The 16,097-nt window shown below is 24.7% G+C and overlaps 6 protein-coding genes across 6 annotated transcripts; 1 reads left to right on the top strand and 5 right to left on the bottom strand.

The window, feature by feature from the left end:
- Positions 1-82: 82 nt before the first annotated feature.
- DICPUDRAFT_83614 (uncharacterized protein) lies at positions 83-2,081 on the top strand (the record flags this gene model as incomplete). The annotated part of the gene is made up of 2 exons (XM_003292973.1): positions 83-718; positions 795-2,081. The coding sequence occupies 2 exons, from the start codon at positions 83-85 to the stop codon at positions 2,079-2,081; spliced, it is 1,923 nt and encodes a 640-aa protein (XP_003293021.1).
- A 726-nt stretch (positions 2,082-2,807) lies between these two features.
- DICPUDRAFT_83613 (uncharacterized protein) lies at positions 2,808-8,322 on the bottom strand (the record flags this gene model as incomplete). The annotated part of the gene is made up of 3 exons (XM_003292970.1): positions 2,808-2,857; positions 3,515-5,464; positions 5,538-8,322. The coding sequence occupies 3 exons, from the start codon at positions 8,320-8,322 to the stop codon at positions 2,808-2,810; spliced, it is 4,785 nt and encodes a 1,594-aa protein (XP_003293018.1).
- Positions 8,323-8,502: 180 nt separating this feature from the next.
- DICPUDRAFT_99532 (uncharacterized protein) lies at positions 8,503-10,685 on the bottom strand. The gene is made up of 2 exons (XM_003292969.1): positions 10,301-10,685; positions 8,503-10,226 (listed from the first exon to the last, which is right to left on the bottom strand). The coding sequence occupies exons 1-2, from the start codon at positions 10,578-10,580 to the stop codon at positions 8,584-8,586; spliced, it is 1,923 nt and encodes a 640-aa protein (XP_003293017.1). The 5' UTR covers positions 10,581-10,685; the 3' UTR covers positions 8,503-8,583.
- An 873-nt stretch (positions 10,686-11,558) lies between these two features.
- On the bottom strand, positions 11,559-12,024 carry DICPUDRAFT_157810 (uncharacterized protein; the record flags this gene model as incomplete). Its single annotated transcript, XM_003292968.1, has 2 exons — positions 11,559-11,837; positions 11,950-12,024. 2 exons carry the CDS (start codon positions 12,022-12,024, stop codon positions 11,559-11,561), a joined length of 354 nt encoding a protein of 117 aa, XP_003293016.1.
- A 134-nt stretch (positions 12,025-12,158) lies between these two features.
- On the bottom strand, positions 12,159-14,068 carry DICPUDRAFT_99531 (uncharacterized protein). The gene is made up of 2 exons (XM_003292967.1): positions 12,557-14,068; positions 12,159-12,476 (listed from the first exon to the last, which is right to left on the bottom strand). The coding sequence occupies exons 1-2, from the start codon at positions 14,051-14,053 to the stop codon at positions 12,279-12,281; spliced, it is 1,695 nt and encodes a 564-aa protein (XP_003293015.1). The 5' UTR covers positions 14,054-14,068; the 3' UTR covers positions 12,159-12,278.
- A 270-nt stretch (positions 14,069-14,338) lies between these two features.
- On the bottom strand, positions 14,339-16,086 carry DICPUDRAFT_90051 (uncharacterized protein; the record flags this gene model as incomplete). Its single annotated transcript, XM_003292966.1, has 5 exons — positions 14,339-14,405; positions 14,479-14,713; positions 14,783-15,222; positions 15,299-15,962; positions 16,050-16,086. 5 exons carry the CDS (start codon positions 16,084-16,086, stop codon positions 14,339-14,341), a joined length of 1,443 nt encoding a protein of 480 aa, XP_003293014.1.
- Positions 16,087-16,097: the final 11 nt, after the last annotated feature.

Raw genomic sequence — 16,097 nt, 5'->3', positions numbered from 1 at the left:
ATTATAACTTTAAAATTATATAGTATTTTTTATAAATAAATAAATTTCAACAGTAATCATAGAATTATATTATAGCTTTATAATGTCACAATTTTTTAGTTTATTTTCACCAGTTATTTCATTTTTTAAATTTTCAAATAATAATAATAATAATAATAATAATAATAATATTATTAATAATAATAATAATAATACCAATAATAAAAATGACAATAATAAAAATGACAATAATAATAATATTAATAAAAATAATTTTAATCAAAAAAACAATGATAATAAAAATAATATCAATAATAATAATAATATCAATGATAATAATAATATCAATTATAACAATATTAAAAATAATAACAATATTAATAATAATAATAATAACAAATACAATATGGCCAATAATAACATTAGTAATACCAATTCATTACCATTAGCTCCACCATTTAGACCAAACTCCACCCAATCACAAAATTCAAACCAATCTATCTCACCATATAACTCTCCAATGTATAATAGATATAATAATACTGAAAATAATAACAACAATAATGAAATAACCAAAATTCAAAATGACACCATCAATGGTACTGATATTAGCTCCCAAGATTTCAATGGAGACAACCATATCATCAATAAAACTACAATCACTACAACTACCACAACCACTACAACTACCACAACCACTACAACTCATTCCAAAAATGACAATTACTCAGAATCAACAGTACCATCAGAAAACTATCCAATTTCCGATTCAAATTCAAAATTAAAAAGGAAATTATCTGATTTATATAATTTAGAAAATTATCCAAGAGATCCAAAGAGATAAAAAAAAATTAAGAAATGATTCTGATTACCAAACCGATATTCCACCAACTATCCATTCAACAAAAAGTGCCACAGAAGTTAATGTAGCCCAAAAAGAAGAAATAAAAGAAAATATACATAATAGTTATAATATTCAAAACAACATCGAAATTTTTTTAATTAATTTCGAATCAGTAAAAATTGACGTAATCCAACAAACTTTAAAGTCGGAAAGTCATAGAGAAAAAATATTTGCCATTAACTTAATAGACCATTATATCTCAGATGATGATTTATTAAAAAAATTGGCTTGTTGTCAAAAGGATAGTATTTTATTCAATTTATTAGATTTTATTTTTACAGAAAAGGAAAAGAAAAGTTGTACAGAACTTGCAGAAAAAAAAGCTTGCACATTATTTTCAAAAATTGTAATCAAAGAATGGTTCAATGAAGAATCATTAGAAAATATTGAAAAGTGGATTAGCTCACTTTTCAAAATGTTATTAGACCCAAATAAATCTTCAATTAATAAAATAGAATGGGTTGTAAAAATCTTTGGCCAGTTCGATAGAATTAAATATGAAAATGGTTTTAATTCAATAAATAGCAGAAAGCAAATGGCAATCGATAAAATTTTTAATGTTTTAATAGAACTTCTTAAAAATCTTATTGATTCAAGAAAAAAATATTTAGATAGTCCACAAAAATCTACTTATGCTGCACTATTAAATGAAACTATTGATTCAATTTATTCATTATTTAGTTTGGTTAGTGGTTCAACTCGTTCAAAAAACTTACAAATTGTTTTAAATCTCTTTAACAGAGTAAATTCTCCAAAATCTTTTGAAGTCAAAAAGTTTTTGGTTAATTTAATTCCATTTTTTGAATTTAATGATTTGGTTATGGTTTTGGAATACTTCAACTCAAGCCACAAAAAGCTAATTTCAAGTGGTAACTCTAATAGTCCAATAGATGCTCAATCCATTCAATTATTCTTTTCAAATATTTTAGTAATTGTGGAAAGAATTGAAAAAGGTGGATATAATAACGAAGAATTGGATATTATAAGAAAACTAGTTGAAGAATCCATCAAGTTTTCTGGAATTATATGCTATGATAATACTATCAGTTTTTTTGAAAAGATGTACTCCAATGTATTAAATATTGTTGAGAAAAAAGATAGATCTCTCAAGCTCATTTCAATTAAATGGTGTTTGTGCTGCCTTAAAAAATCGAGCCCAAATTCAAGATTAGATTTATTTATTTCCAAATTAGAATAAAAAATTATAGAAAATACAATAGAGAATTGTCATTTATTTAATCTAATTCATCATTTTTCAGTTTCAATTTCTTAAAGTCTCTAATCAAAAATTCGGTTTTTGTCCGTCAAACAATAAAATCAACGTGCACCACAATCATTGGGGTATCTGTCAATATTAACTTTTCTTTAAATGCCCAAAATCATTAAATTCAACCACCTCAGTACTTTAACGGAGTCACATCAACAACCACACTCATAGCCATAATCCAACCTAACAACGACACTTTACCACCATTGTACAACTCATTAAAAACACTTGAATAGTTTTAAAACCTTGGCAAACACAATCAATTATAATCACAAGTAAGTAAATATATTAAAACTATAATAACCAACCAATATAAAAATGGGTGTTGTGAGGAAATAAAAAAGATATAAACATAATTACTAACCAAACTACTATATTTGTTATTAATCTAGATTAGTTGTATATTCAAACCTATTATTTTTTCATTAAATGGGAATGAATGAACCAAAGAGAATTATATAATTACTCCAAAAAAAGAATCATCAAATAATAGAAAAATAAACAATTAGTAACAATTCAAATAACCACTATTATTTTTATTTAATTTTATAAAAATTATTACTATTCAAACCATCTATTAATTATGAAAATTAAACAAATTACAATCAGTATATTTCAATAAGTTCAATTCAGAGATATTTTTATATATTATAATTTTTAAATAAAGATTAAAGATTTTTTACATATTTTAACTTTTAATTTATTATCTATTATAATTTTAAAAAGGAAATTAAATTAAATATTTTAAAAATAAAAATTTACTATTCTTTAATTTTATTTTTTAAATTTATTCTTTAAAAATTACACCCTTCTTGAAAGTTCTTTAATCACCAGATTACTTATTTTCTCAGTTAAAATAATGTTTCATATACTTCTTATTTTCTTTATTTATGGTGTATTCATAATTAACTAATCATATTTTTTCAACTCTATAGAAAACAGTTCAAAAAAAGTTAAATATAATTTTGTTAGTGATTCAGGTAGTGAATTAAATGTTGGAACTAAAGTAAATAACCATCTGTTATGTAAGTGTAATTTGTAATATTTCAGTAATCATATGATTAGGGTTTTCTTCATAGTAATGAGGTGGTTGAGAGCCTGAGGTACTTCGGTGGCGGTGAAGAGCAAAGAAATTGTTATAAACTTACCAACACTACTTCAAAGAAAAATTTTAAATAAATACTATATATTTTATCAATTAGATTTTTTTTAAAAAAAAAAACAAATAAATAGTTTTTAAATTCCTTTTATTTTTTTTAAATTTATAATTTTTTTTATAAAATTATAAAAATATAAAATTAAAATTAAAAATGGTAAATTTGTTATTGAAATTAAAACCCCATTGGAATAAAGAGATGAGTTACTTGATATTAAGGTTGAATTTAAAATTAAATAAAGTAAAAGATTGGTGATATTTAAAATGATTTCGAAATTATATAACTTTGTATTTCTTTGTGGTTTAAAAGAGAAATGAAGTAATGTATATGCACTCTGTATTGTTATTATTATTAAAAAGTAATAATAAGGTAAATATACCATTGAAACCACTAAAAATGAAATTATTAAATTTCTAAAAATAATTATAAAATCCCACCATCTATATTTTGCTTTATAAACATCTCCTGTTATTGACGCTGAAGTTGATGAGTTATATAGTTTGGAAATATTGGGGTTGTAGAATAATTTAATGATATATATTAAAATTAATGCACCTGTTGAATATTTTAAATCTATTGAATTTGAATTTATACTATTATCATTAAAATTATTATTATAGTTATAATTTTGATAGTTGTTAATATTGATACTATTATTATTGTTGCTATTATTATCAAATATATTATTTATACTGTTATTATTATTATCTAATTTCTTTTTTTTTATCTTCTTTGTTATTAAACTATTTGTATTTATTTTCTTTTCAAATAAATGTGAAAAGAAACAATTTATAAATAGTTTTAGTGGTATGAAGAATGCAAAAAAAAGTAATAAAATGATTGAGGATGAAAATAATATCATATGAAGAGGAGTGGAGTTGAATTCGTATGAGAAATCTATTGATAAACCTGTAAATGAATGTACTTTTTTTGGTATTATTGTTGATATTATTATAAAAAATATAGGTTGATGCATTATTAAATAATAGTTGTAGTATTGCTTAATTCTAATAAAACTCCTGTCGTATTTTCCTTCGCCAATGTCTGTACCCATTCCACTTGGAATCCCTGAAGAACTTTTATTAATCCCAAGAAATTTAATCATATCATAGTTGTCTAAATTGGTTTTCATTTCTTTCGATAAAGATGAATTAACTATTCCACTAAAGAAAAGGTTTTTTCTTAAAGAGTTTAATATAACGTATGCTATATCACTAAGACCAAAAACGGTTATAAAAACCAATGAGATGATGGATACCAATAGTTTGTAGACAGTGTTGATTCGTACTGTGCAATAATTGAATATAAAATCCATAGATATCCTGAAAAGTGGTAAAATATAAAGGCCTGGATATGAATAGAATATAATTGAGTTGTACTGAAGTAGCATTATCACAACACCTGTTAATTTTGTATTTACATTTGATTTATATAACGAGATTATAAAAGTGAGAATCAAAATAAAGGCTATGTATCCAAATAAAAGTAATGGTTGAACATTTTGACAGCAGTTTAGAGCATTCTTTGAGATGGATGGACCTATACTTGGATCGTTGGTGCATTTCGAGCAATATGGACTATCTGGATCGTATTGGGAGGTTGGACATCTATTTATGCTTTCCTCCGAACCTTCTAAACATAACCCTAATGGACATGGCTCTGTAAATATAAATGTTTCAATCGAGTTTAAATTAAAGACATGGAAACCAAAATTGGCACCTATTTCACTTCCTAAACAATGCATATTATTTGGACAGTCTACACATTCCTCTTTGGTATAGTCATAAATCTTGTTGAAATCGCAATAGTTGCAAACATCATTTGAATAATATTGGAAAAAATTGCATGGAATACCTGATGTATAGTTTGGGTTATAATATTCTAACTTTAAATCTGGGATGGAAATATTTAATGAATATACTTGACTTGATAGATTGGTATTTACTGGTATGTGGAAAATACTTGTATCAAATGATGATTGCCCGCCTCTAATTAGAACTGTAAATTTGATTGGATCAAAAGTATCATTACCAATTGTTTTTTGAATAGAAACGGTAGTTGGATAGATCTGAATTGAAACTAATTGTGAATATCTATCTAACAAAGCAATATAGATTAATTTAACTATTGGTTCTGAAACTTTAAGAAAACTTGGTTCTGTATATAGTAATAAAAAATTAATACTTTTTTTCACTACAATTTTTTTATTAAACAAATATTTAATATTTACCTGATGCAATAATATTACCATAGATTGAAGAATTGTTTAAAAATATATTACTGTCATTCTTATCTATACTATATTTGAAACCATTTGTATAAAATACACCACCAGAACCTAAACATTTATTTTTGATGAACACATTATTTTCCAGTTTCACTATGTTGGTCAAATGATCTAAATTCATAACCCCACCATTGAAAACTACAAAATTCTCATTAAAAATTGAATTTTGAATCTCTAATAACGAACCAGTTGAACCTATTGAGCTTTGTTTTGATGTTGTTTTCGAAATTTCGCTTGAATTCATTTTTAAAGTGGACTCAATTAAATTAATTAAAAAACTATCAAAATTGACAGTATTATTATAGAAAAAAACTTGATTGAGATCAACTTGACAATGACCTTGAATTGAAAACAAATTATTATTAAAAATTGAATTTGATACAAACTTTGAATTAGAAATTGAAACTTTTGATCTATTTTCACTATATAAAATATTTGGTATGTTACTATTATCTATAAACTCTACATTATTTAATATTGCCACCGAATCATTTGAAATTTTGAAAAAGTAAATGCCACTGAATGAAATTTGGTTAAATGAAAAATCACTTAATACCAATGTTGATGAAAAGACTGAAATAAATGAATCTAGTTGAAAAACCATAGGATAGTTATCTGATTTGAAATTAAATTTTGAAAGAGTAATAAAACTTGAACTGTATGCTAATAATAGGGATCCTTTATTAGCTGAAAAACTAGTTCCTTCCATAGATGCCACAGAACCATTCAGTTTGAAAAAAACATTATAAGACGTTCCTGTTACTATATTATTTGATAAAGTTATGGTGGAGCCATTGACAGCGGAAAAGATAGTAGTTGCTAATATATTTTCAAAATTGCTATCCTCTAAAAATAGAGAAGAACCATCCATTAATGTGAAAACACCGTTTTGAGAACGGAGAAATTCGATATTTATACCCTTGACAGAGGCCACACTATTATTCAAAGAAATAAAAGTTTCTTCTAAATTAAAGTTTAGCGTTTGAAAGTTTTCAATGTAGACCGTTGACGATATTGCATGTATAAACTCTGATTCTTTTAAAAATATACCGGTGGCATTTGAATCTATAAAAATTAAGTTTGAATTTTCCAATTGAATCGTTGGAAAGGGAGTATAAACATTTTCGAGATATAGAGCTATGATGGTAATATTTGAATTTTTGGCCACTATCGCTTTGGGTGTAGTACGGATATCACAATCATATAACGTTATATTTGACTGATCCATAATCATTAGAGTCGATTCTGTTTGATCCACAGAAAATAAACAACCATTGCAATAAAAGGTAGAACCCTCTTTAAATTTGAATAGGTATTCTCTAATTGCTCTCGATGCATACACAAACAAAGCATAACCTGTAATATTCATCTTTGGGATATACATACCCTCAACATTTTGAAAAACAACTTGGCTGAGATTTAAATAGTTGTTTTCGGTTTCTATAACCAAAGGCAAACCAGAATAATAATATGTGAGTGATGAAGAGGACAGGGTTACATTTGATACACCACCGCGCAAAGTAAAAAGGCTCATGACACCACTATTGAAATAAATATTGTCAAGATACATCAAACTACCATGACAGTCTAAAAATGTTATACCCTCCATATAAGAGATAACCATTTCTAAATACGCGCTGCTATTTCTTAAAGTTATAACTGGCCCCATAAAACTCCATCCTTTGATTAAGGTATTTATTATCTCTACCGTTGCACCATCTCTAGCCTCTACTAATGAATTGGAAATTTGATCATATGTTGAAAGTATTTTAGATTTATTTATTTTTATATAACTATTCTCGGTTATTAGTGGGAATATGTAGTTTTTATTATCATTAATTGTATTATTATTTATACTGATAAGGAAATTAACTATGCAATCATTTATATTAATTTTGTTGTTACTATAATTTATATCGTTATTGGTTGGTAAAATAAATAATTGATAAAATTTTGAATTTAAAAAACCTAACTCCATGCCTCTAGATGGCATTATATTAATTGAAGATATATTACAATTTTCTACTAAAAATGTTGATTCTATTATTTCAAGTTGAATATTATTTACACTAGATGAACTAAACTCCAGTACTGAATTTTCTAATATAATTGTCTGTGAATATATATTATTACTATTATATATATTATTAATATTAAGTAATGAATTATTAAAATATAAAAAACTATTGAATTGTAAAACTATTAAATTTGATACAGTCGTCGATGTGTTATATATGAAGTTTATATTATTTATTATTAATGTTGAATTTTCTAAAGCAAGATTAAAATTTATTATATTTATATTGTTTATATTATTTTTTATTGGTTTATTGTTAAAATTATTAAATATATTGTTTTTTAAACAATAATCATCTAAATTATTATTATAATCTGAAAAAACTATATTTTGATGATCTTTTAAAATAAAATTACTACAATTACTACAATCATATTCGCCGCTGCCTATGTATACATTTATTTGATCGTAGTTTAAAGTTCCATTGATTGCAAATAGTACTTTACAAATGCTATAATAAGGAAACTCTATTGTTCCATTATTACCATCATTGCCATTTTTACTAACGTATATATTTGAGCTATTATTATTATCATTATTACTTTTATAACTATTTTTATAATTTTTTAAAAAAATATCCTGTTGGTTTGTAAAAATACAATTATTAAAAAGTAAAATTATTATTATTAAAGTTGATATTTTAATGATCATTTAACAATTTCTTTTGAAGGTATCAATAAGAAATCTTCTTTTATTCGATTACATAAAATGTGTGATATTTATTTAAATAAAAAAACAATGAAAAAAACTTTGAGAATTAATGGTCGTATTTTTTAAAAAAAAAAAAAAAAATCAAAAAAATAATTAAATGGTTTTTTTTTTTTTTTTTTTGTTGAAAAATATTATAATATTTTTATTTCTATTTAATAAAATGAATATTATTATTATTTTTATTATTATTATTTTTGATGTCTATATTATGTGATATTTTTTATTGAAAAAGAGAAAGCTAGTAATTCCAACAATTGGTATTAAAATTAAAGATGCCCATTTTGTGACAACGGACCAAGAAGAATCTGAAGATTTTTTATTTGATGGTTGAACACTTTCTAATTCATTCAAGTTGATATTATAATTGGTCCATTCTTTAACCATACCTTTGATATGACCTTTTCCAACTACAGCAACAATTTTTTTTCCAGGACACATTCTAAGACGAGCAGCCATATATTGGTCACGTTCAGTAACAATAGTTTGAACAACAGATGGAAAACGATCACGAAATTCGTTAAGCAATTCGTCAATCAATTCATCCGAGTTATTGTTGATTTTATCGATATCTTCGTTGGTAACTTCTGAAAATGATGCCATAAATAAATAAAATACAAATTTGAGTTTTTCCCAAGTGCTTAATGAATTCCAAACACGTTGCAATGTTATTTCAATTAATCTATCACCTAAAACTACTAAGGAACCAACTTTTTTAGCTTCTACAAAAGCAGTGATAAACTCTGACCCTGGATTAACATTACTCTTTTTACCTGCGCTTCTAATTAGTTCTGCCATTAAAATATGTAGTAGTCCTGATAACCCATGTGTTTTAACTATATTAATCATATCTTTAAGTGTTGCTGGTTCGTCTGAAATATATTCATCTTCAGTTGGAGTTGGTGGTGCATTGGTTGTGTGTGGGGTTGTAGTGTTTGAATAGGGTGATGGTGAATTGGATCTTTCGTCATCTGCTTCTGAGTAATTGCTATTATAATAATCAACATTAAAACTTTTAACCGAGCCCTGTTCTTGTTGTAATTGTTGTAATTGTTCTTGTTCTAAAATTTGATGTCCTTGTTCTGAATTCGTCGAAATTGATGATGAATAAATTTCATTTATAGGTATTGATATACTATTATCTTTATTTGAGCCATTACTATTATTACTACTATTACTATTCATATTCATATTTTTATTTTTATTATTAAAACTATTATTATTTAAACTATTTAAATTATTATATAAATTAAAACTATTATATTTATAATCTTCATTATATAAACAATATGAAGTCTTTTTTGGTGAATTTATTATATAACTATCATTATTATTCGCATTATTTAAACTATTCATTATATTATTCATTAAATTCATATTATTTTGTTGAGTTATTGTATTATTATTGCTACTACTATTCCTTATACTATTAAATTTACTATTATCATAATCAAATTCGAAACCATAATAGTCATCATCTTCATCATCATCTTCATCATCTTCCTCTGTACCTGAAGTTGAAAATAGTTCGTTATCCTCTTGTGTCATATCCTCTATATCTATATCTGCTAACTCTGTTTCCATTTTGATTTTACTTCCTGAACTAAATTGATCCTCGTCCTCCCAACCAGAATCTGTTAGAAATGTTCTGCTATAGTGTTGCTTTGATCTATTATCTAAAATTTTTTTTGAAGATGCTCTAATTCTACTATGTGATGGTGTTAACATTAACCCTGCTCTACTTTGACATAACTCTATAAATACTGTATCTGGTTTCCAATTTTTAATAACATTTGAAACGTCATCTGATGATCCTTTATATATATGAACTGAGCCTACCAATATAACTATATTTTAAATAATTATTAATATTAATATATATAGCAATAATAATTATTTCCAATGTAGTTATTTCACTTACTTGTTGATTGAGTTATTGGTGAATGTAGTATAACTGCAGATGAGGGTAATTCGAAATCAATATTATCGCTTGGTAGTGGTGTTAGTGTTGGTAATATTGTACTACTATCATTATTTTCTAATATATTTTTAATACTATTATAATCACTTTCTTTCTGATTATCCTGCTCCGTTACAAAACTATTTAGGTCTATTTCTTTTGTTTCATTTTCTATTTGTTGGTGATGATTTTTTAATGAACTGAGGTCTATATATACACTATTATTATCCGTTGTTGACATTTGATTACTATACAATGTTTTTTTTCTCTTTATTTTCTCTTGTTTTTTTTTTTATTTTTTTCTTTTTTTTTTATTTATTTATAATTTTAAAAAGTTATATTAAATATTGATATGTATTATTTTAAAAATAAAATATTTTTTTTTTTTTTTTTTTTTTTTTTTTTTTTTTTTTTTTTTTTTTTTTTTTTAAATAGGAAAGGATTAAAATAAAAAGTGGTTTAAAATTATACTATTTTTATGTATGTAAGTATATGTATTTATTTATGTATTTATGTATTTATATATTAATTAAATTCTATGTTTGATTTTTAACCACTTGATTTTTTTCTTTATTTTTCTTTTATATTATACAAAAAATTAAAAAAAAAAAAATTTAAAATTTAAAATTTTATATATTTAAAAAAAAAAAAAAAAACACACAAATAATTTTGAATTAATATAAATTATTATATATTATTATTTTTATTATTTTATAATTTAAAAAATTAATAAAAAAATTTTGAAAATTAAAATTTTTATTTTTTTTTTTTTTTCATTTTTTTTAATTTATTTTTTTAATTTATTATTTTTTTTATCATTTTTGCAATTTTGCAATTTTGTTTTACATATACACACCAAATTTACATGAACAAAAAAAAAAAAAAAGAAAAGATTTTAAAAAGGGGGCACTTATTTCTTAAAAAATAACAAAATAAATAAAATTAAATATTGTATATAAATTTAGAAATCAATTTCAAATTTACCACACACTTTTATTCACCCCGTTCACACTCCCTCTTAATATTATTTAAACAATATGTCAAAAAATTAAATATTAATAATTTTATTATAATAATAAATAATAGGAGTAATAATAATAATAAAGACAATAATAAAAATAAGAAATTTCTCCCTTATAATAATAGTTTCAAAAATCAAATAAAAAAAAAATGCAAGTAGCTTTATATATCCATAGACAAAATTGGTTATTTTTTATTATTACTCATTAGGATATAAATCAAATACGAGTTCCATATCAGTCCACCAATCAGTTTCTTTAGCCTCGGATATCTTTTGTTGAAACTTCCTCATTAGAGAATCCCACTCTTGTGCTTTAGGTTCTACTGCATACGATTGGTAATTTTCAGGTGTAAAATCGGGTACAGTTTCGTAATACATAAACAAATGATTACCAACTAAAAAAATCTTCATCTTGGTTATACCTATTTTTTTCAAAGCATCGGTAACCTCTGGCCATACAGATTTATGAAAAGTTTTCTGTATTTAGAGAAAATAAATAAATAAATAAATAAATAAATAAATAAATAAATAAATAAATAAATAATTATAAATATAATAATTTATATTAATTATTAAATTAAATACCTACATATTCATCAATTAATTCTTTGTCATTTTTTAAATCTAATGCTTGAGCAAAGCACTTGTATTTCTGATTACTCATTTTTTATTATTAATATTATTATAGTTACCAAAAGATGTATAATTTTATATTGCAATATTTTTATATAGTAACCCCTTTTTAAAAAAAAATTAAAAAAAAAAAAAAAAAAAAAAAAAATTAATCAAGAAAATAATAATTTGAAAATTTTTATATACAATTTTATTGATTTACAATTTTTTTGATTTAAATTATAATTTATGATTTAATTTAATAATTTTTGGTATGGTTTATGATTAATGATTACGATTTATTATTTATGATTGATTTTCTAAAATCCAAGGTTGGTCATCATTATTATAAAAATTTGATGGTATGGTAAATGGAATATGTTCATACCATTCGGGCAGAGAACTGTCATTTAATGAACTATTGGGATTTGTGAATAGTACACCAATTTCATAATTTGAAATTTGAATTTGTGTTTCATTTTTTTGAAAAGCACCCCAAGCAGCCTAATATTATTAATAAAAAAAAAAAAAAAAGTATTAATATTAATAAAAATTAACAACTAACAACAACCAATAATAATTACAGATGAAAAATTATGGCTACCAGCATAAACCCAATCATATTTAATATTTGATCTTTGATTTAATGTATCTTTTAAGGGTTTGTTTAGCCTTGTTGAAGTACCAACCAAAACCTTACTGTGATAAACTAAATGCTTTCTATAATCGTATTTTGGCGATAAATAGGAAAAGCATGATTTATCGTTATTATAGTTTTTATTTGATAAAAATAGGCAACCTGCATGTTGTAATCGATGATCGTTTGATTTTATCCATTGATCTGTTGGGTAAATTATATGAAGTGGTTTATCACTATTTTCGATGCTGGGACTGAGATGTTTTACGAAATTATTCCTAAAGTTTCCTTTTTCACCGCCAATCGATGAAGCTTGATAATAAAAATCTCTAACACAATGTTGGTTATTTTTATCTAAAACTGTGTAATCTGTAGTCTCATCTTGATTTCTATAGTACTTCTTTAAAACACTTTCCAATTTATAAATTCCCATTAAAGGTTTATCAGATTCTATAATACCACTGCCTGCTCCATCGTGTTTATAAAAACCTGGTACTGAAATAATCAAATGTGCTGAAGCTTCTGAAAAATCATATTCGTCTAAAAATTTAACTGATGGACAACCGATACTTGCTAAAAAATACTTTAGTGTTTTTAAAAAGTCATTATCTTTTGATGGTGTTGCTTGTTTTGGTGCTTTTTTTATTTGGAAATCTTGAAACCAGATAGTTTGGTTTAAACTATCGTAATCTAGTTGTGTCGGGTTGCTCGATGGTATTATGATTCTAATAAACTCTGGAAATACTAATAAAATTAATTTGCCATGAAATGTTTGATAGCTACCCAATGGTGGGTTAATTGCCATTGTTGATTTATTGATTTGTTGTATGCCTTTCTTCTCCTCTGAAATAAAGTAATGCCTGATAAAAGTTATCGGCACGTGTCTTCCTTGGGCTTCATAAAATATTTTATATATCCATTCACTTTCTAAACAAAAACCACACACCATGGCACTCTTCATATCCTTTTCCAAAAGTAAATGTTCAATTGTTAATGTTGTTGGCGAATTAAACAAATTCTTTGGTTGATTTTTAATTGTATTTAAATAAAACGTATTGGATAAATAATAATTCTCACCTATAATCGTACAAAATGTTGTTGCTTCATTCGGTTTTTGTGATTTATTGGTTGATTTAATTGGCGTTATATTATTTGTTTTTGAGTTTGCGGCTGTAGCTGGAGTTGGAGTTGTAGTTGTAGTTGTAGTTGTAGTTGTAGTTGTTGCTGTGTGTTTGTTTGCTGCGCTATTAATATTTTCCTCAACATCTGTTTCATCGTCCTCATCATCTTCCTGTTTTTCTAATTGAAAACTGTTTTTCTTTGGTGATTCTAATTTAGTAGGAGTGTTTATTGAAAAATTATTTTTTTGTTTCTTTATAACTTGGGTAGTGGGAATATCTTCGTCAGTATCATCATCAATTTCTATTACAATTCTCCCCGACATAATACAATTATAATTTTTAGTAGTTTGGTTCTAAAAAATAAATGAAATGAAAAAAAAAAAAAAATTATGAAAAATAAAAAAAAAATTTTAAAAATAAAAATAAATTAAAAAAAAAATTAAAGAGATAATTATTACATTTTATTATTACTATTATTATTATTATGATAATTTGTTATTAAATTAAAATTAATTATTTAAAAATACATATTATTATTACTGGATATTATTATTATTATTATTATTATTTTTTTTTATAAAAAAAAGTCGGTCTAATTTTAAAATTATCTATCTAAAGAATTTAAAAATGATTGCAAGGAATAAGATCAAACCAAAAGTTGAATAAATAACGATTCTAAAAATGTAGAAAAAAGAAAATTAGATGAGATTATAAAATTTAAAATTTTAAAAAAATAGTGTTAACTTACCTTTGATTTTTTTCATCTAAATTTTTAATTGGGGTTTGTAAAACTATTTGTTCAATGGTTTTTTCTCTAATTAAGATTGTGTTGGTTTTAATACCTTCGCTAATAGTATTAAGTTTAATTTTTAAAGTTGCTGAAGCGCCAATGCTTGAATTGTTTGAATGATTGATATTGTTGATTGTTTTTTTATAAGCAGATGGTGATTTTAAAATTACAGATTCATTATTATAAGTTCCACCTACGGTTGTTTTACTCTTACTGTTGTCCACTGTGCCATGGTAAACTACTGTTCCAGTATCGCTATTACCGTCAATCGAACCGTGAATAATAACTGATCCAGAATCATAGTTTGCAGTGTCTGTTCCTTTACCAAATACGCCTGGTTTATAAACCACTGTACCTGAATTATTGCTAGTACCATTTGGACCGATAGAACTACTTAATCTATTTACAACTACTGGTCTTAAAGTATCATTTGGTTGTTCAACTTTGCCGATTGATTTTCTCTTTTTGTTTTTGAATTTCATGGCAGTAGCAGTAATTTCTTTAAGGGCATCTGGTTTAGCACCCATAATAAATGGATGATTTAACAATAGTTCGGGGGTTGGTCTTTCATCAACACTCTTTGTTAAACATAAATCAACAAATGAAACGAAATCCTTGCTCCATTTCTTTGGGTCTTTTAGTGTTGGTGAAGGTCTTCTTGGTACCATATACATAGCTCTCATTGGATTAACATCTGATAATCTAATAAATTAAATTAAATAATATTAGTATTATATTATATTATTAATATACTATTTTAAATAAAATTGTTACTTACGGTGGATCGCCATCAGCTAATTCAATGGCAGTAATACCCAATGACCAAACATCGACTTTTAAATTATATTTTGATTGATTTAAAACCTCTGGTGCCATCCAGTATGGTGTACCTGCGATGGAACCCTTTGAAAAAGTTGAAATAATTTGTTGTGAAACACCAAAATCGGCTAATTTGGTTTGACCTTGATCTGTAAGTAAAATGTTGGCTGCTTTGATATCCCTATGAATGATCTGTTTTGAATGAAGGTACACTAAACCCTGTAATGCCTGTTGGCAAATCAAAGCGATTTCACGTTCCTTTAATGTTTTACCAATCGATTGCATAACATCATTTAATGATCCCAATGCACAGTAATCCATAAGGATCCAAAGTTTACTCTTTAATCTACAGGATCCAAAATAACTAACAACATATGGATTGTTGCATTTCTTTAAAATTTGAATTTCCTTTGTAATTGGTTCCACATCATCTGCTTCGAATATGTCAAACTCTTTAATTGCTAGTGGTATACCCGAATCTTTATGTGTTGCTCTGAATACTGATCCAAATGATCCCTCGCCTAATTTCTCTTCGACATTAAATGAATGTGGTCCACTCCAATTAAAATCAACATCAACGTGCACTCTATGCTGACACTCTTTTGGTTTCGAAATGTCGATCTCTATTGGAAAAAAAAAAGTAATAATAAAGTTAGTTATTTATTTATATTTTTTGTGTTTATTATTATAATAATATATTAATTTCCCACCTTTTGGATTTGAGTTACTTCTAAACAATCTAACCATTTTCTTTAATA

Source organism: Dictyostelium purpureum (assembly GCF_000190715.1).
Source record: "Dictyostelium purpureum unplaced genomic scaffold DICPUscaffold_388, whole genome shotgun sequence".
In the NCBI taxonomy this organism is placed as follows: domain Eukaryota; phylum Evosea; class Eumycetozoa; order Dictyosteliales; family Dictyosteliaceae; genus Dictyostelium; species Dictyostelium purpureum.
This window is presented reverse-complemented; position numbering and strand designations above follow the sequence as displayed.

What these genes read in the sequence shown, in the direction of transcription:
- DICPUDRAFT_99532 (XM_003292969.1), bottom strand. Translation starts at nt 10,580, where the DNA reads ATGTCAACAACGGATAATAATAGTGTATATATAGACCTCAGTTCATTA. An exon ending in ACCAATAACTCAATCAACAA is followed by an intron (nt 10,227 to 10,300) that starts GTAAGTGAAATA and finishes TTTAAAATATAG; the next exon opens with TTATATTGGTAGGCTCAGTT.
- DICPUDRAFT_99531 (XM_003292967.1), bottom strand. Translation starts at nt 14,053, where the DNA reads ATGTCGGGGAGAATTGTAATAGAAATTGATGATGATACTGACGAAGAT. An exon ending in GTAGCCATAATTTTTCATCT is followed by an intron (nt 12,477 to 12,556) that starts GTAATTATTATT and finishes TAATAATATTAG; the next exon opens with GCTGCTTGGGGTGCTTTTCA.